Raw genomic sequence first — 27,770 nt, forward strand, 5'->3', positions numbered from 1 at the left:
TCAATAGTGCAGAAGGAGCCACATAATAACAACAATAATAAAAAACTTTTAAAAGCCGAGACTAAAGTATACACAGCAGTCACACATGTATAGAAATGATCAGCTGAGCAGGAATAACAATATTTCTCTTTCCTATGAATGGAAGACTTCCCTGGCTAGCGAATCTGTTCCCTTTTCAGAGAGAAACTTCCTTATTCATTACTTTTCATCACCCTACTCTCTGTCCCCTGGAAGGTTCTTCTCTGTCCATCTCTCTCCCTGGATTCATCTGAGGTGGAATTGGAAAGGACAGGCTTCCTGTTGGGCTCAAGGATCTTTTAGAAGTTTAGCTGTTTAGGGATTTAATAGTCTCAGGTTGCCATGTATCAAGCTTGGGAATTGTTTGGGAATGTAGTTCCTTACTATCCCTCCTTGTTGTCTTAGGTAGCATTCCCTAGAAGCAGAGCCTAAGGCAGATATTTGGATGCAAAAGACTTATTGAGAAAGTAATCTCTAGCAAAAACCCCAAGGGAGCATGGGAACAAACATAAGAAAAGACAGTGATTCTCCAGTTGTGGTTTCCTAAAGAGCAGCATTAACACCCCTTGAGAATTTGCTGAAAATGAACATCTTCAAGCATCATCCACCTTGGAAAGTTTGAGGGTGGAGCCCAATAATGTCTCATTCAACAAGCCTTCTAAGTGATTCTAATGCACACTATGGTTTGGCAACCAAAGAGGATGGAGATGAAGCCCAACAAGGATGTGGTAGCCTTGGCCTGATCATCAGAGGACCCTGGAGCATAAATTGTATCTCAGAGTTGTCCCTGCCTCTGGCAAGAAGCCAGCCTTTTACACCTTTGTGTCTGACTGCAGGAAGAAGGGCTCTAATTCCTTGGGAGAGGCAGCTCTCATCAGCTGAGACCCAGTTGTCCCAGGAGGGGGCAGCTCTGGGTTAGAAAGGTCAGGGCTAGAGGGGTATAAATGCACCAACCCAGTAAAGAGGATCTGAAGAGTAGTGTAACAACAAAGAGTAGTGAAACTACTTCTTCTTCTTCTTCTTCTTCCTTCTTTCTTTCTCTCCTCCTCCTCCTCCTTCTTCTTCTTCTTCGTCTTCCTCCTTCTTCTCCTCCTCGTCCTCCTCTTCCTCCTCCTCCACCTCCTCCTCCTCTTCTACCTCCTCCTCCTCCTCTTCTTCTTCTTTGAGACAGGGTCTCGTTCTATCACACAGGCTAGAGTGCAGTGGCACCATCATGGCTCACTGCAGTCTTGAACTCCCAGGCTCAAAGGACTCTCTTGCCTCAGTCTCCTGAGTAGCTTGGATTACAAGTGTCCACTACCATGCCTGGCTAACTTTAATTTTTTGGAGAGACAAGGTCTGACTATGTTGCCCAGGCTGGTCTCAAACTCCTGGCCTTAAGTGATCCTCCCACCTCAGCCTACCAAAGTGCTGAGATTACAAGCATGAGCCATTGCACCCGGCCTGCAATTGCTCTTATTCATCCAATTGTCTCTGTCGTCTTCACGAGACTAAGAGTTTCAGGTGATCAAGAGCAATGTCTTTCCTGCTTGTTATTTACTCATCAGTGCCTGTCACAGGTGTAAATCTTAATAATTACTTATGCAATTAGTTGATTAAACAAATACTAATTAAATGCCTACTATATCCTGAGCACTATTCTAGGGTCTGATAATTTTGATTTGAACAAGACAAAGCACCTGTTCTCATGGATTTCTTTGGCTTTAGTTGGGAAGATGACAATAAGCACAAAAACATATATATACATATACACAGTATAATGTCAGATATTGATAAATGCTATGAAGAAAAATAAAGCAGAGTGAGAGTATAGAGAGAAGTATGGGGTGTTATTTTTAGATGGAGCAGTTCAAGAATTCTCTAAGAAGGTGACATTTGAGCTGAGGTATGAATGAAGTGAGGGATTGAACCATGACATATCTGGGCAGCAATTTGTATGTAAATTCAAAATTATTTTAAAATAAATGTTTCTTACATATAAAGTATATTCAGGGAAGAGCATTCTCAGCACAGGAAATCAATGGGAGAGTCACAGGAAACACCTGGCATTTCTGTATCAATTAAACAGGAGGTAGTTGGAGATGGACAGCTGGCACACTGCTTATTGTTTTTATTTATTTTTGAATTAACTTTAAACTTTCATCAAAATATACATGCACAAGATTTTTAAAATCAGATAGGATAGAAGTGGCTATAGTAAAAAACAACTGTTCTGGTCCCACCCTGTTCATTCTCATTACTCATTTTATTTTAGTTTAGTTCATTTTACCCCAATGTCTCTTCTTCTCTTCTCCAAATATAGATTAGAGTATTTTTATTTTTTGTATTGGTTATCTTTAATTTTCAATGACATACAAGATACTCTAGATCTCCTTTTATCAACTCTAGACAGTATATTTGGCTATTATCTTTGCATAATAATATTAGGATGTTACATCCTACCATTCCTTCCCTCCTTCTACCTCCAATTTCTATCACTGTCTGGAGAGTAGAAACATAATTTCATGTAATTGGGTTCAAAGAGAGCATAAAGGGTTTCAGATACTGAAAGAAGGTTAACAAGACTGAAGTTGAAATAATGATGTGTGAATGCTTTGTAAGCATATTTGGTTTTTAATGCTTTTTTCTATAGGTTGAATCTAAAAGTAGAAAACTCATAACAAGGCTATGTGTGAACATTGAGAGAATTCAAGATGGCGGGGATGACACTGTTTAGTCCATGTGTGCCTGGTTTTCATCATCTCCTTGACTTACACACATGTGGGTGCCCTTAACTCTGAAGACTTTTTCTCTCCTGATGATGCTCCATTCTCTTCCAATAAAAGGTAAAGCTGGTTTGGTACCACTGACACCCAACTTAGTTGGGGTCCAGTACCTTCTGAGCCCCATATCCTGCCATTTTGTCTTCTCCTTTGTGGTCACATTTTACTGCTGATCCCATGGACATCACTGGAGTGGTGCCACAAGTAGATCACATGGGCTTTTCACAGTAAAGTCTTCTGAGGTATCACAGAATTTCCCTCTTTTCTAAGAACTAGCCTCCCACAACTCACAGGTGCTGATCCTGATGGCTACGTTTATACTACATGACCCTGAAAACTTGGCCACAGCTGCATGGACCAGGAAGTGGCAAGCAACATAAGCTAGGCTGATCAGGTTGTCTCTCCCGGAAATTTTGAATTAGGACTAAAACTTCCCAGTTTAGTCTGGGTGGGTTTCTTAAATAGAGATGACATAAGAACTCAAAATCTAGCTTCTATTTTGAGGATCAAAGAATAGATGAAGCAAAACAATTTTTCAACTAAAAATATGAAAAGAGGCAGAGATGCAAAATGAAGTGACTGTCAAGACTCCTGATGGCTTTTTTTTTTTTTTTTTTTTTTTTTTTGCTGGTTCCTGCTCCCTGCTGAGGCCTGATTGAACCTCTGCCCTATGGTTCTTTGAAACATCGTCATATTCTTGTACCACATTCTCCATTTTCTTAAGCTAGCTCTGGTAAGTTTCTGCCATTTACAGTCAAAGTGAATTCACTAATAAAATATTCCCAACTGCATAATCTGCTCCCTGGAGGATGAGAATCATATCTTTGTATTCTCCAAGGTGCTGAGCACATAGTGGAATGCCTTGCACATAGTAGGCACTCGAGAAGCATTTGCTGAATTGAAGCAGCTGTCAGTACTCCTTCCTAAATGACACAACCATTCTTACAGGGGTCACTGACCCCTCCAGATGTATGAGAAGATGGACAGGGAAAAGCATAAATAGATAAACCGTGCCAACTGCTTCGCTAGCTGACAGCCCAGTGGAAGAAAACACAAGTCTTAATAAGAGAATCAGACATCAGTTGCAAGAAGTCTGAATGTCTCCTAGTCTTCTGCCAGATATGTGGGATCAGAGAGGGCTATTAGCAAACAGGAGTCTAGCTCCAACTCGCCCTGGAGAGAGCTCTGAATCTCTTGGGTCCCTCGTTGATCTGTTGAAAGAGCCCTCTAGTGGTAAAAATGAGGAACGATCGCTAGCCTTACAAGCAGTATTTACGCACCCAGGTCTACACACCTACACATTCAATTGAATGAAAGGATGAGGTCACCCCCTAGTAAGTTGGGAGGCATGGTAGGGAACTAACTGCGGCCTCCCTGCCTCCACACTCCCACTCCGTTCAGTTGTTCTGACTTGCTCCACATGCAGGTTCAGGACTTCCCACAGTGATCAGGTTGGCCCTGGACAACAATCCCAAAGAATGAGCCTGCCTGGCCCCGTCAGAGGCTCCGGACAAAGCTTCAGTTTTATCACATGTATCCCTTTCTCTTATTCAGCAAAACTGGGCACATAATTGTTACCTTCATCTACCTGAGCTCCTAATCCTTTTCCCCCAACTATCCTTCTGCTAGGCCCCTGGGCACCATACTCTGCCTGTCTGGGCTTCTGTTGTAGAGCTAAGTGAGTGGAGATGAAGATGCTGTTGTTCCACTGTGGGTCTGGTAAATGGAGTGATTGGGGCATACGGTCCCTTAGCCCGAAGCTCACTCATCTTTCATCAACATGGTCCTTCTTTGAAAGAAGACCTTTCTCACTTCTGTCAGAGCAAGAGAAGAATCAAACAGATCCTGAAATGGCTGCCTTGATCATTATTAATTATTTCATCTTATTTAACTTTCTGAGAGTGGGGAGGGAAATTTTTGCTAACTGAATTAAACCCTTCCAAGAAATACCAACCTCACCTCCATGTTACATATGGCTTTCCTTTAAAAAAAAAAGTAACAATAATCAAGGCAGGATAGTTTTTAAGATGCAAATTTTCATTTCAGGAAAGAAAATGACACTAAGTAACTTGTAGGAGCCCTTGTATATCCTCTCCCTACTATCTTCTGTCATTCTTCTGGAGTACAGCTGTAGTCCTGGCCCCAAGTTTATCCATTCCATTGTGGATTATGTGGCAAGCTTTCAGTATTTCTACCTCCTGTCCATAAATCAGTGTTTGTGAACCACTACACATGCATATGCAACTAAATTCACGTAGGTATACACACCTACGTATTCAAATCTATACTTTACCTACACATACCTATACATAGCAAAAATGCCATGCATTTGCAGCAAATATGTTCACATGGTCCTAACACTGCCTGCAGGTACAAACATACATTTACATACTTGTTTTACTTCTATGACAAATTCACAGGCATTCAGAATTTATAACTAAACTGAACACAGCACAGGTGAGCATTCAAACACAATCATTCCACAGCTATATATTCAAACTTCCTCATGCACATGCGTATTTATCTAACATCAAGAATAAAGTCTTCAATCGTAACACCAAAATAAGAGTAGCAAAGTCACCAAGAAGTTGTGAGCTGCATTTGCGAACCCTTCAATATATTGCTGCTACTCAGTCACTTGAATAGAAGCTCCCAGGCAGCCAGAGATGGCACCAGGGGAGTATGTGTGTCTGCGATTACCTCCCGTTATATTACTGTCCAGCTAAATAGCATCCAAACATGACAGCTGGTTGTGGACACATCTCAGGAACTGTGGAAACAACCCAAGCAGCCTCATTTCTAAATTCCTGACCTCTGGATATCAGTCCCAGTATGCCATGATAAAAAAAAATAATAAGGGCATTTCTGTGGGCTGTTTCTAGTCAACTCGGTGTGTGCCCGTGCATATGCCAGAATACATAGTAATAAAAAGCTGGTTAAATGCTGGACCTTTGCAATACTGGCTATTTCCAAGGAAGAGAGCTTTCAGGTGTGCAATGCCATTTGCACTTTGGACTAACAAGCAAAGCAGACCTAACTTCACCTGCTTCATGGTCTGACTTAGATAACAATGTTAACAAATGAATATCTCAGAGACCTTTGAACAAAATCTGACATTTTCAGTGACTCTCCCACCATGAATCCATCACTCCCTTCAATGTAGATGTGTTAAAAATGTATAAAAGGTGTATTCAAAGACCAAAATCTTATAGTCTTTTGCCCAGGGTCCCTAATATGTGCATTACAGAGTCTATATACTTTTAGCTCCTTCCATGTTTTAGGAATACATGATCATATATATATGAACAGTTCCGGGTCTGATCTGAGCAGGTTGTCTCCGGTGTAAACCAGAGCTCCAGAGAAACGAGGGTAGACATATTGGTTTGTTTGCTGGGGAACCAAATTGAGACAGACTCTACACAGATGTGATAGTGACAACACTTTTTGCCCGCCTAAGTGAGCCATAGAGTCGTCCCCAGAGCTGCCGGTGCCTTTAAGAAGACTCGGTCTTACGGGTCTTCTTTTTCCCCAGTGGGCTCCAGTGGTGCCCGCAGCAAAAGGCAAACTTGCCTGGCTCATGGGGTGGGAGGGAGGATTGAAGAATGCCGCGTTGGGTGGGTGCTGAGAGAGCGCGAGAGTGCGCTACGGGCTTCGCTCCCCTTCCCCTTTCCTTAACGCTTCCCAGAGCGGAGGAACCGAGTCGTGCTGCAGCGCCCAGGAGCCGGGGCGCGGACTGTCCTCGTCTCCCGAAACTTTGGGCTGAGAGTGGGCTTGACTGGGCAGGGCCGAGGCGACTGATTGACCCGGAGGAGGGCGGGTGAGGGAAGAAAGACCCTTAGCACCTCGAGTTTCTAGCTCAGGCGGCGGTGTGCAGCTGCAGGAGGGAGCTGTCCCTTCAGCATCACGGACCTTAAAGCCTAGGCGTTAGGACGGCGGAGGCGGGGCAACAGGCGGGGAGCTGTCCCTTCAGCACCACGGACCTTGGCGCCCCCGGGGAAACCAGCCGGCCCCCGCCCCAGGACTCTGTCTTTTCTCCAGTTTGAGCGGGGGTGTCGGGAGCAGGCGGAGAGCTTTCCTGCGAGGCTGTGGAAGCAGTGAACACTCTTCTCAGCGGCTCGCCTCCCAGCAGTGCTATTTTTTGCCATCCGCCCTCACCCCCAGCACACGCGCTCGCACACACACGCACGCACGCACACACACACACTCACACAGAGACCTCTCTGGGTTTCTTTGCCTTGAGTCTCCCGGGGCTGTGAGAAGCCAGGCGCATCTCAAACCGAGCTGGCAGCTCCAGGCTCCGGAGCCATGCCCTGCACGGACCCTCGTCTTTACCAAGCTCCTGAGGAATGAAAGGAACCCAGGGACCCTCAGAAGGCAGCAGTGATGCGGACCAACCCCCAGGAGCCTGCACCCTTCCGAGGGCCATAGGCGACCCAGGGAACTGGAGAGAGCTCCAGACAGGAAATCTCAGCTTTCCCAAAGTCCCTGTGGATGCTGACAAAAGGAGACCTGAATTTTTGGAAGAGCCTGTGCTAGGTTACCCGGCTGCAGAGTGATTTTCCCCTCCGGCACTGACTCTCCCCCTCCAACCCCCAGCCGTCCAGAGTACCATGAAGAATTATGAGGATGTGTGACAGAGGTATCCAGATGTTGATCACCACTGTGGGAGCCTTTGCAGCTTTTAGTTTAATGACCATTGCAGTGGGCACGGACTACTGGTTATATTCCAGAGGTGTGTGCAGGACTAAATCTACAAGTGATAATGAAACCAGCAGGAAGAATGAAGAAGTAATGACCCATTCGGGGCTGTGGAGGACGTGCTGCCTAGAAGGTATTTACAATTTCCTCTCAATGGCTCTGAATAATCCAGTTCTTATATTTTGGTGGGTGTTTGGAGGAGATGGAAGTGGTAACGAGGAGAGAAGAGTAGTTCAAATTATTGCTGAGAATGTGCAGGTGCCCAGACTCTGTTAACAGCAAGACTGACGCCATGTGGGCTAAAGGGGTTGGGTCTTGTTGATTGTTTTTAGTATAAGCTTCATAAGATGAGATTTTGTCACACTCTAGGCAGCTTCTGCAGTTTAGAAAAGTCTTCAAATCCAAAATCCCTAGGCATATTGTCAATTGCTTGGATCTCTGGCTTGAGATGGGGTCTTTAACTCTGCTTAAATTGGATTTTGAAGGGAGGGGGAGGGTAGGGAGGAGAAGGGACAAGAGGAAGGAAGTGAGGAGAGAGAGAGAGGGAGAGGGAGAGGGAGAGACAGAGAGAGAGAGAAAGAGAGAGAGAGATCCTGACCTGGTCTGGCACATTCTGAGCTATTTCCTTATTTCTCAACATAGACTCATCAGTTTCTCCTGAGTTTGCTGTAACTAGATATTGTCATGAACTTCCACTGCCAATCAGTAACAGGGTAACATATGTAAACCCCTACTCCCACCCACACCCTATGCACACATTTTAAGGAAAAAAAAAATCCTTATTGATACATGTTTTATTAGTTTGCATCACAACAAAACTGAAGTCTTGGTATTTTGTATCCACCTGTCTTCATTCCTAAATCATTCCCAAACTCAAAACAAGATATTTCCATGACATTTACAAAAGACTGATTCTCCAAGAATAGCAGTTCATCACTTCTAGCTCTGAAAATTAGGAGAGTAGTTCTAAATTATAATGAGGAAGACAGAACAATTTAAAAATGTAAAGTCCTTTTGTAGCCTACCACACTATTAAACTTGCTTTTGCCACACCAGAAGTCACTCTCAGCACCAGTAGGCAATGCTTGGATATCATTGGGAGTAAATAGAAAGATAAGAAAGAAAATCAAAGCTCTTTGGAGCCTACATGCCTAAGGGAAGTCACTGGATTAGAGGGGCAGTAGGGGTTTTCTTAGGCTTCTGAGAAATCTGTGAAGCTTGTCACCGTCGTGGGCAAGGAAGTCTGGGTTTCCTGTATGGTCCCCTCCCCTGCTTGCCATTGGTTCTTCACACTGCATTTCCACTGGCTGGCATTTGTCAGGGCTTCTTGAGAACTTGCATTTATGTAAATCGCTTAGGAAATCATGCTATGACATCACTTGCCAGTGTAATATTGCATCATTATCTGGCCTTCTTCCCATGTCCTGACACTTTGAACAACTGCTCTCCTGACTGTAGCGCTACTACAATTGATTCTGTTTCTAAAACAAATTTGCAACTGGTGGGAAGCCCATGTAGGAAAGGGCCACCTTTAATGCAGCAAGGATCATGTGAAGTCAGAAGACCTGGGTAATGCTGCAAAGTATCGCTGTGACCTTGGCTAAGACATTTACCCTCTCCAACTCTCAGTTTATTCATCTGGGAAATGATACGTTTGGATTAGGTGGTCTTGAATTAACACTATCTAAAGCTTATACTGTATTCAATGCACTGACAGAAATTCTAGATAATTATTTCCTAAACAATGACAAAAGTCAGATATTTGTGAGCATTTGTGATTGTGTATGGTGAAGTCATTTACCTCAGGGAAATTCCATATTTTCCCTTTCTTATATCGACTATAAGGAATTGAATTATCTTTTGTAAAACTGATTTGGTGGATGTTGCAATATCTACACGGTTCTAGAGATGGCATAAAAATTCTAAGGTTCCTCCAAGCCAAAAATGGCACATATGTGTACTGTGCTTTAGCCATTTCCAATTCTTCTGCCTCTGGGAATCAAACCTGAGAATGCACAATTAAAAATGAAGTTTGACTTTGCTCCTTGTGATCTATGAAAATATACATATAGCTATAAGGGCAGAGGTAGGACCTAAAAATTTCTAAACCCTTGCTAAGAATTTCTCAACTGATGGTTTCTCTTTTTTCCAACATCATGTCCTACACCCACAGTTTGTACAAGGAATTAAAACCCCACCCAGGCATTCTGCAGGCTTAGTGGGAGAAGTGAGAAACTGAATCAAGAAGAAATTGGATGAATTGAAGACATATCCTTGGGCAGGTGAATTCTATCCAGAAACTGTGTTGCAGTCCCCATACAACTTGGCCTGACTTTTTTTTGTTGTTGTTCACTTTTTTGAAGTATTAAATACAGTAAGATGCACAAATCACAGTGGATCACAATAAAATAGTAGCTATGGCTGCACCCATGTAATTAACACCTAGATGGGTCCCGGTTGAAATTTGAAGACAAGATTTGTTGCAATGTACTAAACACATCAAGTGTTTGAGGAATTTGCAGAAGCCTCTGATTTCTGCATGGGAAGACACATGCAGTTGGTAGCATCCATTCCAGGCATTTCCGTCCTCTGGTAGAATGAAGATGGACAGTCCTTTCCCATTCAGTATTTCTTACCTACCCCTGAGCCTCAACATCCTCATCTTCTGGTGCTTTAAGTGTCAAGGGAAAACTGGGAGGTTTTTGTAACTCCATTTTCTTAGAGGTCAAATTTAAAAAGTTCGTTCTTCTGTACTTTTTTAAAGAGCCATGAGACAATGTGATTATTTTATCCAAAAGAAGAGAATGCCAAGGAGAACATGACAGCTGTCTGCAAATATCTGAAGAGCTGTCATATGAAAGAGAGATTTGAAATGTTCTATGTGGCCTCAAAAAGATAGAAGTATGAGCTAGAGGAAAATAGGTTTTACCTCAATATAAATAACTATCCAATGTGGAATGGGAAGCTTTGGGAGGTGATGGGTCTTCCAACACCAAAGATATTCAAGTATAAGCAAACTACATCAATTGTTTCCCAACTTGGCTGGTCATCAGATTCTCATGAGGAACCTTAAAAAAATCAGATTATCAGGGGCTCCATAACTAGATTCCGTGCTTCCATAGGTCTGAGGTATACCACGAAAATCTGAGTTTTCTAAAGGTGCTCCAAGCAATTATGATGTTAAAGCCAACAGGTATTGATATTTGCACTGGGCCTGAGGATGACTACCTGTTATAAGGATGATCACGTCACTCAAGGAGGAGAAGGATGTTTCCAGTTTTCATTTCTGTAGGCAGGTTATATCCTTCTCCTCCTTGACTGACATGATCAGCCAAGCCAAGTTTACTTTGTAACTGAATTTGGCCCATGGGCTGTCAGTTTTGAGCCTTGTAAATTACCTAAATGGCATTTTTCATCCAAATTTCTGATATTTTTATATTTGACTCCTGAATTACTCTTTAGTAGTCAATAATCGCTTTTTCAACCCTCAAAAAAATACCTAAGAAAAGATAAGCTACCCTACTAGAATATTCGTTACATTTAGCACTTAATATGTGCTCACACTGTTCTAAGAATTTTGAAAAATTAACTCTTTCATCTTCAAAGAAGCTCAGTGGTGCAGATACTATTATTACCCTCATTTTACAGATGAGGAAACTGAGCCCTGGGGAATTTACATAACTTGCCTAAGGTCACACACCTAAACTCAGCAGGCAATACTTAACCTTAGTCATGCTGCCTTTCTGAGTATTTGCTAGAAAACATTAATTCATGCTTTGGTGGGTAGCCTGCTACTGGTACAAACACTAACTTGCGAAAATGCCCAGGCACATGGGTTTTTCCATTCAGAAGTTTCAGATTTCAGAACACTCAGTGTGCCTGTGCAGCATCGGCAGGGACGCAGGAGCCACCAGACACACACAAACTCAGAGGCAGCAAAGGACACGCTTTGCATGGAGAGACAATTGACCTGTGTAGAGACACCCACACTGGGAAACCAACACGAACAACTGACTCATTATCTGGAAAGCACGGGAGGCATTCACAAAGTAGAGCCTTAACCTGCTGCATGTATTCAATAGTGACCTGTGAATTGGAATGAGAACATGTTCAATATGTGACTCCCTCATTAGGAAAACCTCGTGAAGTCCTGGAGACAATCAAAGCAATGTATTCAGATAGCAGAAAGACCACCAGACTAGTAGTGAGGAACCCTAAGTGTTCATCCCATTTCCATCACTAACAGTATGTGAATTGTGAATGTTATTTTCCCTCTTTGGACTTTAGTTTACCCAATTCTAAAATGAGAACTTCAGATAAGATTAGAGAGTAACAAATCCAAATGTTTGTGTAGATGAGGCAGCTAATGTAAAGTATGAAACAAGCATTTCCCAATCCTCTTAGCTCAATTCTAAGCAGGTTTGGAGGTGGGTAACAGTAGATTTGAGAAGATGTATGGTTACTGAAACTTGGTCTCAGTATGGGGCAATAAGGAGTGGTGAGGACTGTGGCAAACTGGAAAGCACAAGCCCCATCTGAAAGATGACTACTACTTGGCTTGAGTTGACGTTTACCTTGGAGAAATGGACACCAAGTGTGGCCCAATATTCCAAGTAAAGAAAAGCCAGATGTAAAATCTTTTGATTTTTAAATGCAGGCAACTCTTTCAACTTCTTAAGAATACGATACTAGCCAAACCAAATTTACCTTGTAGCTGAATTTGGCCCCGGGCTGCCAGTTTTCAGCCTTGTAAATTACCTAAATGACACTTTTAATATAAATTTCTGATGTTTTTATATTTTATTCCTGAATTTTATTAGTCAATAATCACTTTTTCAATTAATTAAAAAAATACTAAGAAAAGAAAGACTACTTATTTAGGATTTTAAAACAGGGAACTTAAAGTTATGACGAAGAGGTACAATAACTGATATTTCTGCTACAGATGGACCAGGATGACATCAAACATCTGGCTGGAAAACTGGGGGAAAAAATTAGCCAGTCATTAGAAGTTCTCCCATATTTCCAAATCTCCAGATGGTTGACTTTTTTAGCCAGATGGGGTTCCAGCTTTATTTATGTGTTTGGAAACCTTCAGGGAAGCTGCAAAGATGTGGTTGAGGATGGAGGTGAGGAAGAGACATAACATTTATTAAGTATTCTCTGTGTGCCAAGCCCTGTGCTAGGTGCTTTTGTACATGTTAGTTCATACTTTTCATATCTCCTGTCTTCCCCCAAGTAGAATATAGAATCTGTAAGGACAGGGATTCTTATCTGTTGGGGCACTGCTCTACCCCTAAAACTTAGAAACAGTACGCAGTCATCACTTCTGCACCTGCAGTCCTAGATTTAATGCTGCATCCTCCCTTAGACATGGGTTCAGAATGTGCTGGAGTTCTCTTACTCTCTTCCCTACTCCTGACCTTCTCCCAGTTCCTTTTTCTGTATTCTTCCTCCTTGCCACTAAAGCCTGAAAGCCAGATGGAAGAGAGAAGTGGGCTGGTGTCTTAAGGCAGGATGGGTGTGAGTGACCCTGACTGTGTTTGAGGGTTGAGTCAGGATTGGGCAGGTGGTAGAGGTCGGAGTATGAACATGACTAATAGTCATGGCACAATGTGTCCATAGTGCCATACTGGTTGTTAAAATGTTAAAATACTTTCCTATGTCTTGATAAACAACATCTGGCCCAAGTCTTCCACGAACTCCCCACCACCACTGCACCTACCCTAGGCCTTACTGGGGCCTCTCAGATCCATTAGGTGAAGGGTGGAGACCTGGCTCCACAGATGTCATTGTGACCTTGCTCTGGCCCTAAAAAACCATTCATTCTGATTGTCTGGTCTTGGGTCCCATTGGTTGTTAAATATTTTAAATCTCATTCCTAGTCTTATCATCATTGTTGAAAAGAAACTCACCCCTCTTCTTTCTTCCTTAAATCCAATCTTCTACCTGACTGTGGGATTCCACCTACCTTAGGAAGTAGATGCCTTGAAAATACTTTCAGTTGTTTCATTCTCTGAAATTTTATCTTCTGGATTAGAATAAAGACAAGTGACCTTCATTCCAAGGTTGGGTGACCAGCGTAGGTTATTTGTATGGATAACTAGTGTGTGTCAAGAAAAAAATAAAACAAGAAATTAGGCAAAAAGATGACTGTGTTCTTTTAATGTTCACATAGAGCACAGTGAAACAAGCTTACCCAAAGGTTCATCTGACCCTCTGGGGAAATGCAACTTTGATTGACTTAGCTTTTAGTACAGATTCAGGCCTGGTCGCTACATAGTTAGATATTTACTTGTAGAAAACTGAGAAAATGCACGTAATTTTTTGTTCAGTAGATGTGCATGTGATTTTCATTCATTAGAGGAGATAACCCCAAATGTTGTGGATTCATTCTCTCCTCTCTTGAATATTAATCAGTTTTATATTAATTTAGTGATCTTATTTCAAAATTTTTTTCACTGAAAAAAATAGAACATCCCCTTTGAACTAGTTTTGTCATTCTGCTGGCTTCCTCATTGCTGAATTGAACAAAACTTGACATGAGCTCACTATGTATTTTAGGAGAATTATGTTTTTAATAATTTAAAATTTCTTTGACATATGGAGGCATCGCACAATGAAAACAATGTTTCTGAGCTTAAACAGAAGTGTAGAAAACCACAGGTTGTTTTAATTTTCTCCCATCTTATAACCCTGCCACAGCACACTTTTTCAACATAGGAACAAATAGGTCTTTACTAAGTTAATAAAAGACCACAGAGAATATGGGATATAGCAGGGGCTTTTGGAGCAGGTGAACCTGGGGGCTTATGTAGATCCTGTTGTTTACTGATTGTGAGACCATGAAAGTTGCCTACCCTCTGAGCATTAACTTACTTACCTGTGAAATGGGGAAATGAAAGTAGCAAGTGCCATCAACTGCTTCTGTTTTAGTTCTTGTGCTTCCTTCATTCCTTCTTACCTCTAAATAACATGTTGACCATTAGTTCTTGATTTATGCATTTCTACACAAGATCCATTTGCTAAGACAAACAATAAGTTAGCTTTCTTATACAAGTTCTCTCTTCCCTCCCAATACTTTTGTTCCTAAATGAGGTACCCGTGGCTCCAAGAAGAATCATTCATAATGATTGGGCGCTGGATTGGACACTTGCTTAAGCAGCATGGCTGCTCATGTGCCCACATAGCAAGGGGCTTGGAGGAAACACAGACCTAAGAGGAGGCATGGGAGTGGAGCAGCTTGTTTGGAATGGTGAAGCTCTGTGTGTGGACTGGATCTGCCAGTGGGTAGCTGAGCTGCTGCCATTGTGTTCATATCTCATCTGAGAGAGCAGCCCATTAACCAAGAAAACCCTAACCTGGCTGCACAATGTTTGTGAAGATGTTGCCCTATACGAGGCTGCCTGGCTGAGGGGTAGAGTAGGGGCTGAGTTAGCCCATGCTCCGCTCACCAAACCATGCACCTTGGTTCAGAACTGAGTCTATCCAGAGCGGGGAGGGTCTATAATAAATGTTCACAGGGTACTGTATGGGTCAACTACAGTCTCAGCAACATGGGGCTGTATGTTTTCAGTGGAAGGAGTCAGGCAGGATGGAAAAGACTAGACCAGAGTCAGAGCTTCCACACCAGGAAAGGAAGTTGCAGTGGGAAGGTACCATAGGACCCTCCAATAACCAATGCATGTGACTCCGCAAGACAGTCAGCATGCAGATCCCTGCTATACAGAGTGCCTGGCCATTGATGTCAGCCAGAGAAGCAGTGGCAGCAAACAAGAAAGGTTTACAGCCTTGCCCGTCTACGTGAAGTGGCATGTTGGCCTTTTCTTTCTTCCTGCTCTCTGCAGAAACATACATACAGAAGGTGCTAGAATCTAAAGGAGGAAGGAGCAGGGCTAGTGATTTGAATTCAACATGCAATTTGAAATGTTAGACAAACTGGAAGTTTTAATAACCAAAAGTGACTGGGAAGTTATGAAATCTGCCTAAACTGTCATTAAGGAAATGAAGGATTTGATATAACACAGTTGAAACCAAACTAAAACTGGTGCATGTTTATATCCCACTAAATTGAGACCCATCAATAAACATAAATAATGTCATCATGCTTTGTCTCAGAAATTTTAATAGTTGAAAACTCTGCAGGGCACGGTGGATCACATCTGTAATCCCCGAACTTTGAGAGGTCAAGGAGGGTGGATCACTTGAGCCCCAAAGTTTGAGACCAGTGTGGGCAACATAGTGAGACCCCCATCTCTACAAAAAATACAAAAAAAGTTATCCAGGTATGCTGGCATGCTCTTGTAATCTCAGCTACTCAGGAAGCTGAAGTAGGAGGATCACTAGAGCCCAGGAGATCATGCCACTACATTCCAGCCTGGTGATAGAGTGAGACTCTGTGAAAGGAAGGAAGGAAGGAAGGAAGGAAGGAAGGAAGGAAGGAAGGAAGGGGAAGAAAGAGAGAAAGAAAGAAAGAAAGAAAGAGGAAGAAAGAAAGAAAGAAAGAAAGAGGAAGAAAGAGAGAAAGAAAGAAAGAAAGAGAGAAAGAAAGGGAAGAGAAAAGAAGGAAGGAAGGGAGGAAGGAAAGGAGAGAGGGAGGGAAAGAGGGAAGGAAGGAAGGAGGGAAGGAAAGAAGGAAAGAAAGAAAAAGAAGAAAGAAAGAGAAAGAAAGAAAGAAAAAAGAAAGAAAAAGAAAGCTAGCTCACTCAGTGACATATCTATATATCTATCTATCTATATCTATATCTATCTATCTATCTATCTATCTATCTATCTATCTATATATATATATATATATATATATATATATATATATAATGATGTGTAGCTATGTCTCAGGGCTTGACAAACTATGACTAGGCCAACTTTAGCCCATTGCCTGCTTCTGGACTGCCCATAGCTAAAAATATTTTGTACATTTTAAAATGGTTGAAAAACTAAGTAATATGCAATATTTTGTGACAAATAAAAAAGACATAAAATGCAAATTCTAGAATCCATAATCCTAAATGTTGTCAATAAAAAATTTATAGAAACTTGTTTTCTTTTTTGTCATTTGTATTTCTATATAACATCCTCAGTTTTGCTGCTTGGCCTGCAAAGCCTGAAATATTTACTATCTTGCCTTTTCCAGAAAAAGTAAAGTTTGCCAAACCCTGCTATATCTCACTGCAGAGACATGTAGGAATCTATAATAACATTCTATTTCTAGAAGGATTATTTGTTTTTCCAAGAGTTTTGAATTGCTTTTCTTTTTTCTCGCACCATCTGCCTTTATCACAGACCCTTCATGTGATCAGATATTCTTTCTTTCCCAGAGAACTCTCACATAGTTCTGATTTTTCCCTTCTCTCATGGTGTCCGGGAAAATGCAGCCCCTGTCCAGGTACACAGGGAACAGTATCTGCTAGGGCTGACAAAAGAAGAAAGCCTTGGGAGCCAGTGTTTCTACTGACAATAAAAAGAAAGGAACACTATAGATGAGTTTGATAGTAGACTCTGTCAGACACAGCTACTCAGTGGGTGACCCACAACAGGCAGCTGGTGTTGGGAGTCTAGGTACAAATACTGTGCCATTTAGCTCCATGGATGAGGTTCAGTATGCTTATGAAACTTCATGAAAGATACATGAATGGGCACTTCTATGAAAGAGTCTCATACTCCAAAACGTAACAAATCACAAAGAGAGAGCTTAGAACAGAAGTGAAACTGAGGGTGACACCTAGGGTCATCCAAACACAGATGGTAATCAAAGGTGTGACTGTACACAAGAAATGCCAGAGAAACACAAGGAAGACAAAGAGGGAAAATGATACCCTAAGTAGCACTAACAATTATGGACAAAGAACACATGAGCCAGTGAGATTCTGGAAAAGCAGAGATAAAGAAGGAGAAGGAGAATTCAGGATTTGACTACTGTTTTGTGGGTCTGCTGAAGCTTTTTCCAAAATGGTACAGATGAACGACAATGTCTATTACTAAAAGCCCTCCAGCCTAAGAGAGCGCTCTGCAAGACAGGAACCCCACCTGTGGCTTACCTGCTGGATTTGCATGAGGTGGCTCACTTCCAGGGCAAGTCTGCCCTTCTTCCTGGGATCAGTCAGCAGGTGAAATTGTGTTATGGATCTTGGGAGCTGTTTCCGAGGAAGCTGGAGAGGGAGAGGATGGGCCATGAGAACCCCAGAAACAGGTGCCAAGTAACTAGGGAAAATAATTATTTTTAATTTCTTAATTTTTACTTTTCAAAATCGTTTTGAGACACGGTCTTGCTTTATTGACCAGGCTGAAGTTCGGTGGTGCAATTAGAGCTCACTGCGGCCTCGACCTCCTGGGCTCAAAGGATCCTCCCACCATAGTCCCATGAGTAGCTGAGACTACCAGCACATACCACCACGCCCGGCTATTTTTTAAATTTTTTGTAGAGATGGGGTCTTGCTATGCGGGCCAGGATGGTCTTCAACTCCTTGGCTCAAGCAATTCCCCCACCTTGGTCTCTCAAAGTTCTGTGATTACAGGTTTGAACCACTGTGCCCCACCTAGAAAAAATAATTAATAGCTAATACTTCATGAATACCTTCTATGTGCCTAGCAATGATTATTGTGGCAGATCGGGCATTCATTTGTTTGTTTTTGAGACAGAGTCTTGCTCTGTTGCCCAGGCTGGAGTGCAATGATGTGATCTCGGCTCACTGCAACCTCTGCCTCCCGAGATCAAGTGATTCTCGTGCTTCAACCAACCAAGTAGCTAGGACTACAGACGTGCACCACCATGCTCAGCTAATTTTTTGTATTTTTAGTAGAGACAGGGTTTCTCCATGTTGACCAGGCTGGTCTCGAACTCCTGGCCTCAAGTAATCTGCCACCTTGGCCTCCCAAACTGCTGGGATTACAGGCATGAGCCACCATGCCCGGCCTCATATCTGGACCAGGCCCTGAGCATTTATTCATTTATTTAACAGACACATGCTAGATGCCAGGCACTGTTCTAAGCATGCACTTTACAATTATTATTTAACCCTCTTGATTTCTTTGAGAGATAGATACTATTATTACCTCCATTTTACAAACTGCACATGGTTAGTAAAGACTGGGCTGGGATTTAAACTGTACCTTCTTCTGTTTCTCATTAACTGTATTCTGGGCCCTTGGATAAACCCCTCACATAAACAGGCTCAATTGAGCCTCATCATAGCACTGTCTACTACTTAGCTGTCCTGTTCTACCAGTAAGGAGATGGAGGCTCAGAGAGGTAAAGTAGCCTGCACAAGATCACTCTGCTAGGTAGTGGCAAGGCTGGGATATAAACCACAGTCCCACCCTAACCATCACACCACACTGCCTTAATTTAAGGACGTGGGTTTGTGGGTTGGGTCTCCTCCAACCTGCTCAATCCTGTGTCAAGGAGAGCTCAGCGTTAGTCAGAGGTTCTGAATCACTCAACCACTGGAGATATTGTGAAAAATAATTCACCCAACCTCTGCCAATTCTGATACCTAATCCAGAAAGCAAGGTCAAGGAAAATAAATGGTAAAGCCAATAAAATTGAGACGTCACAGCACTAGGCTGTGAAGAAACACCACCTCTGGAGATCAAATGTAAATTTTTCTTTAAAAAGGTAATACTAATGATTTGGAAGTGAGAAGAACAGGGAGCCTGATGGGATGCAGGTGAGCAAATGATTTGGGGTTCTCACATCTTCTACGTTGGAGTTGGGGTGTTTGCCAATGTGGGGATGGCATCAGGTCCGTGGCTATTCCACTTCCTGAGGAGTAAACTTGAGCACATTATTTATTTGACTTCTTTGGGCTTTAAACTCTGTGTCAGGCATGAGTAGACCCTACCCTTGCCCTCACCTCCAGGTTTTGGGCTTGGGTGACTCTGTAACAGAGACAGTGAGAATCTGCAGCCAGGTTCTCATGCAGCACTCCGACAGTCAAAACCGTCTTTTGTACAAGTACAAAGTACAAGACTTGCAATATACAAATGTACCACCAGGCCTGGTTCTTACTTGGTCTTGGTCTTGAGTGGGCCAGGAATGGGCAGTTAGGTTGAGATTTGGGCAGGCAAGGCCCAGCACTGTCTATCCACCTTTTAGCCTGCAGGCTGTAGGAAATGTTGTCATGTATCTTATTGCCACCCAAAAAACTATCCGCGACATTTCCCTGAACCACCAGCCTAGAACCACAGTCTGGTGTATGGTAGGTCTTCAATAAATATACCTTGAATTATTTTTCCAGAAGGAAGATATTTCAATTACCTTAAGCTTCTCCTAGTGAACCTATACTAATCCCTAACAATTACTGTTTTACTCTTAAGTGCTTACAAATTATCCTATTAATACTATATCCTATAATTCCAACCACAATTGTTTACAATTCAGCAGCCTGTAGTTTGAGAGAGTCTAGCTCTCCAGTCTTGAAAATCTCAGCCGAGTGCGGTGATTCACACCTGTGATCCCAGCTGTTTGAGAGGCCAAGGCGGGTGGATCACTTCAGGAGTTTGAGACCAGCCTGGCCAAAATGGTGAAACCCCATCTCAGTAAAAATACAAAAATTAGCCAGGTGTGGTGGTGGGCACCTGTAATCCCAGCTACACGGGAGGCTGAGGTGGGAGAATAGCTTAAACCTGGGAGGCGGAGTTTTCAGGGAGCTGAGATAGTGCCATTGCACTCCAGCCCAGGCAACAGAGAGAGACTCCATCTCAAAAAGAAAGAGAGAGAGAGAGAGAGAGAGAAAGAAAGAAAGAAAGAAAGAAAGAAAGAAAGAAAGAAAGAAAGAAAGAAAGAAAGAAAGAGAAGGAAGGAAGGAAATCTCAATGTTATTTGTTCATTTTTTTTTTTTTTTCCATTTTATCCATGAAGATTATCCAGAGTAGTTCAACAGTCGTGTTTTAAAATTCCCTCAGTATCCTGGGTGCAAACTCGGAAAAAGAAAAAAGAAAATATATGTTGTATGGACATATTGTGCACAAATCCCACAGACACTGTTTCTATTCCTTGTGGCTAAGAGTCTATATATACATTTGGTCACCTGCACATTTAGGAAGTGGAATTTCCACCACTCTGTATTGTGTACCATATGCTGTTTGACATCATGCATAGCTACCCTGGAATACAATAACACCTACCTGTTAAATTAAAGTGATCCAAAAAACCATGTTGAGGTAACTGTTGAGGTGCCTTCCATCACCTCATTCATTACAAAAGTCTCCTGTCACCTGCAGAAACTGGTTTTGGCATAGAGCAGTTAATATAGATGTAGATTTACAAATCATTTTGACCCTTTGCAAATTACAGGACAGCAGAACCAATTAGCTGTTTATTAGCTTAACGTGCCCTAAAATACGTATTACCAAGTAAGTCCTGATTTTTCAAAATGTTACTTTTCACCAAAGATGAATCTGGCAGGCAATCAAATTGCTCTAGGTGTTTGGAGAAAAATAGAAAGATCAAATCAAGAGGCAATGATGTTAATCTGAGCCAAAGGTCTGCTGCGCAGCATAATAATTGCTCTTTTCTGCTTTTTCACTCTTGGGTGAGTGATGGCTTAGCTCCTGAGCAGTTGGGAGATGACAGGGGTTGGGTTTCAGGAGATAATAAGGTCTGGACCAAGGAAATCAGTTCTGGACCACCCCAGGATGATTTTCCAGTTAGAAACCCTGGGGCTCAGCTGCAGTGACCGCTCATTGGCTTCAGAAAGAGATAATCTTAGCATAGCACAATGGACTTCTTCCAAATTACCGTAAAGCAGAGAAGGTGTGTTGGGGTGGGCGGGGATGAAATTGTAAACGGTGTGGTCAAGGTAGGCTCCCCTGAGAAGGTGACATTTAACTCAAAATATGAAGGAGGTGAGAAGCAAATCCAAGTGGCTCACTGGGGGAAGGGCATTCCAGGCAGATGGATTAGCAAGCACAAAGACTTGGAGGAGGGAATGTGCCTGGAGTGTTCAAGGAAAGCAATGTGACTGAAGTTGGGGAGCGAGGAGGAGAGAAGCAGATCAGTTTAGGATACTGCAGGCCGGGTCATGTAGAGCCCTGAAGGGAATTGTAAGGACTTTGAGTCTTAATAAACTGGAAGCCTCTGAAGGATTTTGAGCCCAAGAACGGCTCTTGAGTTCGCCATGTCTGAGGACTTTGAGTCTTAATAAACTGGAAGCCTCTGAAGGATTTTGAGCCCAAGAACAGCTCTTGAGTTCGCCATGTCTGAGTCTTCTTCTCGACTGCACTATTTGCTGCTTGACAGGAAGAGTACTTTGTCCCATGACCTCCCTTGCTTCCCTCAGGCAAGTACTTTAGCTCTAGACTTTTAACACTTTTGCCTCCCCCCTCTCTATGACTGGGTGCAGTGAAGTAGCACCTCATCAGCACTGTCTTCCTTCTTTCACTGAAGACACTGAAGTCCGTGGTCCCTCATTATTTTTCAGTATTTCACTTCTTGCTGTGGAAAATTTGGTTTTTTTAAATGACGTTGATGTAGAAGTTTCTAGTCCTTACCAAATCTTGCAAAGCTCCTAGAATCATCATTCCGACTGGGCAGCCCCTTCCCAACTCACAGATTCTCACCTTTCATTGGCTCAGGCTGGTATTTCCTCCTGTGCAGCTTCCCCCTCTCAGCCTGGAGATCCAACAAGAGATGCAAAGTGAGTGATTTGTATTTGGGGGGACCTCCAGCCTGGGTTTCCTTCACCAGATGTACTTATTGAGCAGCTACTATGTGCTAGACCCTGTGTTGGGTCCTGAGGACTTAGCAGAAAATAAGGCAGATATGGTTCCTGTCTTTGGTAAGCTCACAGCTGTGTAGGAAAGACGCTGATAGACTGCACTCAGGTGAGCAGGGCGTTGGGCTCCTGCAGCAGAGGGTATCGGTCCTAGATGAGTCATGGCAGGGGTGTCACAAAAGTGTTCTCTTAGGGTTTGTGAGTCCCCAAGGTGCCCGTGGCCCACAGTAGGTGCTCGAAACACATTTGCCGAACACACAAAAAGGCTTGTGCAGCATACACAGAGGAGAACTGACCTCTTCAAGTACTCGGGTCTGGAACAGAGCTCAGAGATCCTGATTTCTCATCCTTAAGCAGAAGAGAAAGAGAACATGAAAATAGCCTACCCCTAGAAATCCATGAAGACACACTGAGTGATAATACATTTTCTCTCTCTCTCTCTTTTTTTAATCTTTAACTTTTTTTAAAAAAAAGAAAGAAAGAAATCCTGGATATTTTATTGCTATATTCTTTCCAGTGTTATATTTTTCCTATTGTACTTTGTTAATTAAAACACTTTTCATAACATGAAAGTAATGCAAAAACATGTTCTCAATATAAATGTTTAAAACAAATTAGCCAGGACAAAGCTTCCTTTGTACCCTCACTATAAACTCATCTCCTTTCCCCAAAATGACATCTACTTCTAGTTTGGTAAATAGCCAGTAAATCTCATTTTTTTTTCCTCTACCAAATCAAAGAGATTAGGGACTGTACATTTTTTTCTCTTTCAGTTCATATTCTTCATAAGTCACTCCACAACTTTTTAACAATTATCTTACAATTTATTAGACATTTAATCATACACATCATTTTATATTATTTTTATTTTTGTCATGTAAGTTGAATTTATTCAATTTTTTCAACTTGTCATTTATTTTTCAGTTAATAAACTGTCCTAGAGATCTTCCTACAATTATATTACAATTTATTAAGACATTTAATCATGCACATTATTTTACATTATTTTGTTTCTATTTTTGTCATGTAAATTGAATTTATTAGATTTTTTTCAACTTGCCATTTATTTTTCATTGAATAAAGCATCCTAGAGATCTTTCTACATCAGTAGAGAAGTCCATTTTATTCTTCTTGCTGCCTATTTAGTAATATGAAATATTACTAAATGTAATTGCTTTTTTTAAATTTTATTTTAAGTTCAGGGATACCTGTGCAGGTTTGTTATATAGGTAAATTTGTGTCATGGGGGATGTGTTATACAGATTATTTCATCACTCAGGTATTAAGCCTAGTAGTCATTTAGCCATTTTTCCTGATCTTCTGCTTTCTCGCATCCTCCACTCTCCAGTAGGCCCCAGTGTGTGTTGTTCCCCTCTATGTGTCCATGTGTTCTCATCATTTAGCTCCCACTTATCAGTGGCAACATGCGGCGTTTGGTTTCCTGTTCCTCATGCACACTATTTTAAACATCAAATCATATGGAAGGGCTTTTCATGAGAAGCATCCATGTCAGACATGCTGCTGTCTCCCCACCCTAGGTCCTATTGCCCAGAGCAAGCTTTTTTAAACCATTTTTTTATTCAGTCCTTCTGGTGGTTACATCCTTATCCCTACAAAATATGTTCATTTCTTTATTTCTTGATTTATAATTTATTGACTTCCTGCCATGATAGGTGGGAATTTAGCCATGATACGTGGGAAATTACCTTGCTCCTCCCTTTGTATTGATTAGCTTTCTAATTTTTTAAAATAACGTACATCTTCATTTCTTTTTTCATTCACCTTGCACAGACTGTCTTAACTTCCCATTTTATAGAATGAGAAAGTTCACATTCTTCACTTCCACCTACCCATGTCTGTAGCTGTATTTTTACTTTTTCATCCTCAGATTCACTCTGGTTGCATCCTATTCTATAACTATATCAATGTCTTCCATGCTTGGGCCATGGATCGATTCTGAAGTTTGAAAACCAATGAACGTTATTCTGATTATGTAGATAATGTTCAATGCGAAGCTGAGTCATTTTCTGAGATTACATTTTTCTCTTTGTGGTTTCAATGTCACAATCTCTGAGTCACTCCAAGAAAAATGTCCAAATGGAGTTGCCTAATATTTAACCAGTCGATCAAAATCATGCCATGTATTTATTTGCATCACACTTGGGCTTTCTGCTACAGTTTTCATTTTTCCTGGCATTTCTGATGGACTCAAGGAGTTTTTTTAACAGATCATTTAAGAGCAAAATTAGGCTTTTTTAAACACAAGCCCTGTACAGGAGGAAACACTTTTCTGGAAAAATAACTCCTCTCCCTTTTTTACTGCCTCCTCAGTATAGTATAGCAGTTAAGAACTCAACCTCACCAGCTTGGCCAATATGGTACAAACTCTTCTCTACTAAAAATACAAAAATTAACCGGGCTTGGTGGTGCATGCCTGTAGTCCCAGCTACTCTGAAGGCTGAGGCAAGAGAATCCCTTGAATCCTGGAGGCGGAGGTTGCAGTGAGCTGAGATCACATCATTGCACTCCAGCATGGGCGGCAGAGCGAAACTCCATCTCAAAAAAAAAACAAAAACAAAACAAAAAAACTCAACCTCTACCACCAGATTGCTTGGGCTCAAATCTCAGATCAGCCACATATGGCTGTGCAACTTTGGCACATTACTTAACCTCTCTGTGTCTCTGTTTCCTCATCTATAAAATGGGGGGGATTATCATTATACTTACTCATAGGGTTGTTATGGGCACTTAATATTGGTTCAACCCAGAACAGTACCTGGCACATTAAGTACTACTTTGGTGTTGGTTATTACCATTTTCCTGGGATAAATAGATTGAACAGGATCTACTCATCTGCATTGCTCCACCAACAGCAGGGAATCACTCGGGTCATGGTTACCACTGCTCTGTTAGTCCCCCAGAATCTTCAGGAGCCTTAGGGAGGACTGAGGCAAAGCCAGTGATGTAGTTAATGGAGCCTCTACCATGGAACAAGATTTGTGGCCTTTGATGACAAACCTTGGGCCTGACTTCTTACTGGTTGATGAAGGTAGTCAAAACCTTAAGGAATAGATGTTCTAGAATATCCCCGAGATGAGCCACATGAGGCAGCCATTAGCACTTAACAACAGCAAGTGCCTACTGAGTGCTCACATACATAATCTCACTTTGTCCTCCCAACAGCCTTGTGGGCTATTAGACTCATTTTACCAATGAGCAAATGGAACTCAAAGAAGTAATTGTCCCAAATTCTCGAACCAGTAAGCGGTAGAGGTAGAATTCAAACTTAGGTCTTTAAATCTGAAAACCAATGTCCTCAATCCTGATGTTATAGCTCAACATCCTCAAAGGATGGTCTTTTAATTCCTAGGATAAGAAGGGCACTTCCTAAGATCCTTTAAGGGATTGGCAAGGTTGAAACTATTTCAGAATAATAATAAGATATGGCTGGGCATCGTGGTGCACATATGTAATCCCAGTTACTCAGGAAGCTGAAGTGGGAGGATTGCTTAAGCCCAGGAGTTTGAGACCAGCCTGGGCAATACAGCAAGACTCCATCTCAAAAAAAAAAAAAAAAAAGACATGATTTGCTTTTTTCAATGTGTTGGAATTTGCACTTATGAGGCAAAAACAATGGTAGGTAAAACTGTTGGAGCCTGACCACAAAGGAAGGCTGTAGCTCAGTGCTCATTGTATTCATCACCACTCACTCACAGGGGAAGAAAATGCTAACCTCACTTAAAAATGTCCCTGATGAAGCCATAAAAAAGCATCAATTTTATTAAATCTCAAACCTTGAGTGCTAGGTTTATACAGTCTGTAACCAAGTGAGAACTATGCATTGAGTATCTCAGCCAGAGTGTGCTGGTGGTCTCAAGCAAAGGCACTTGTGCGACTGAGTTGCGAGCTGAACTAGCTGCTTTTTTCCATGAAACACCATATTTACTTGAAAGAATGACAGGTAAATTACGGTTATTCAGGCTTGGGTATTTGGCAGACATTTTCTCAAAAATGAGCTAAGTGAGCCTGTCACTTCAAAGAAAGCAACTGACAGTATTTGTTGCCAAGGATAAAAATTCAAGGTTTCAAGTGATAATTAGGATTTTGGAAAACTTGTGTCTGGCCCTGTGAGCCAATGTGATTTGTTTTTATACTGTGTAATGAAATGTGCCAACTTTAGAAGACATGCGTAACTCAGTGAAACAATACTTTCCAAATGACCAATGAATGATGGTACAAAGTTATGCCTGGCTAAAAGACCCATTCAACATGTAGGATTAGAAAAATGGATTTTCATATAGTAGAGCATGAAAAGTTAATACGGTTTCAGACTCCACATTGCAACTAGCCTTTAAGAAACTACCACGTGTCGAGTTTTGGTGTAGTATCAAAGAATATTCATGGTTATTTCAAAGGCTATTAAGATACTACTCTATTCGTCAAACTTGTGTGAGGCTAGATTTTCATCATATATTTCAACTCTAACAACATTGGGCAACAGATTAAATGCAGAAGTAGATATAAAAATCTATCTCTCTTCTCTTGAGCCAGATATTGAAGAGACTCTCAAAAGTGTAAAAACAATTCTTCTCACAATTTTTTGTTCTGGAAAATATAGTTACTTTTATATAAATTTTTATGTTAACATGAAATTAAGTTTATCATTATTTTCAAATGAATATTAAAATAAATATTTTATGATTGGGGGGTTAATTTCTGATATAGGAAATATTAAATAGATATAACCCACATGAGCAAAAGGTCAATAATTTGCAGAAGTGTAAAGGAGTCCTGAGACCCAAAAATTTGAGATGCCTCTGCTACAGCTGTATTTTAATTCTGTTGACTAACTTCAGATGGTTGAGGAGAGAAACTAAGAGAGCTATTTCCATACTTTCATCAGAAGATTTCCTTCTAGTTCTGTCTTTTCTTCTCCAGTGGGAAATGAAACAGTCCCTTGGTGAGTTCTGGTATCTTTTTGACTTCTCTTTAGTTGCAGCGAAGATAAGTCATTGTTCCGTCATCACTGGGACGTAAGAGGCAACATGAGATTTCAGCAGGCACTGAAAGAGACATCTTTGATTAAAATGCAACCCTGCTGGTATAAAGTTGGACAGAGCCTGGAGGATTCATAGCATCTTGTATCTTTGTTCATGAAAACTGACAAAGCTTAGCTACCACTCCACAAAAAGTTGAGATCTGTGGTGATATTCTTCATATGTGAGATGAAGCAAGTTGCCAAAAAACTGAGATTTTTGACCAAGTTTTTGGTGGATTGGAATTTAAATGTATAAATTATCCACCTTCTAACCTATAATTAAAGACACTGTGGGTGAGGATGGAGAATTTGGGGGAATGGAAGGGTCTAGTGGGCTATCACTGAACTAACATTTCTCTTGGCCATGCCAGGGCTTGATTCTTGGAAATGGAGACATAGGCACTTGAAGGGAGGCTGGGTTATGTGGCCATGAATGTTTTTGTTTGTTTGTTGTTTTGGCCAAACTCACATCCATTCCTCCTTTTTCTGGTAACAGTGCTCTTAATTTTTTTTGGGGTGGGGGGAGTTGTCATGTCACCC

The 27,770-nt window shown here is 41.6% G+C and overlaps 1 protein-coding gene across 1 annotated transcript in view; it reads left to right on the forward strand.

The window, feature by feature from the left end:
• Nucleotides 1-6,128: 6,128 nt before the first annotated feature.
• CACNG3 (calcium voltage-gated channel auxiliary subunit gamma 3) overlaps nt 6,129-27,770 on the forward strand; it is a 108,381-nt gene continuing 86,739 nt past the window's right edge. The window contains exon 1 of the mRNA XM_023189325.1: nt 6,129-7,611. Coding sequence (XP_023045093.1) covers nt 7,401-7,611 — 211 coding nt within the window. The 5' untranslated portion in view covers nt 6,129-7,400. The remainder of the gene's footprint in view (nt 7,612-27,770) is intronic.

This window comes from Piliocolobus tephrosceles, chromosome 17 (genome assembly GCF_002776525.5).
Source record: "Piliocolobus tephrosceles isolate RC106 chromosome 17, ASM277652v3, whole genome shotgun sequence".
Taxonomy (NCBI): domain Eukaryota; kingdom Metazoa; phylum Chordata; class Mammalia; order Primates; family Cercopithecidae; genus Piliocolobus; species Piliocolobus tephrosceles.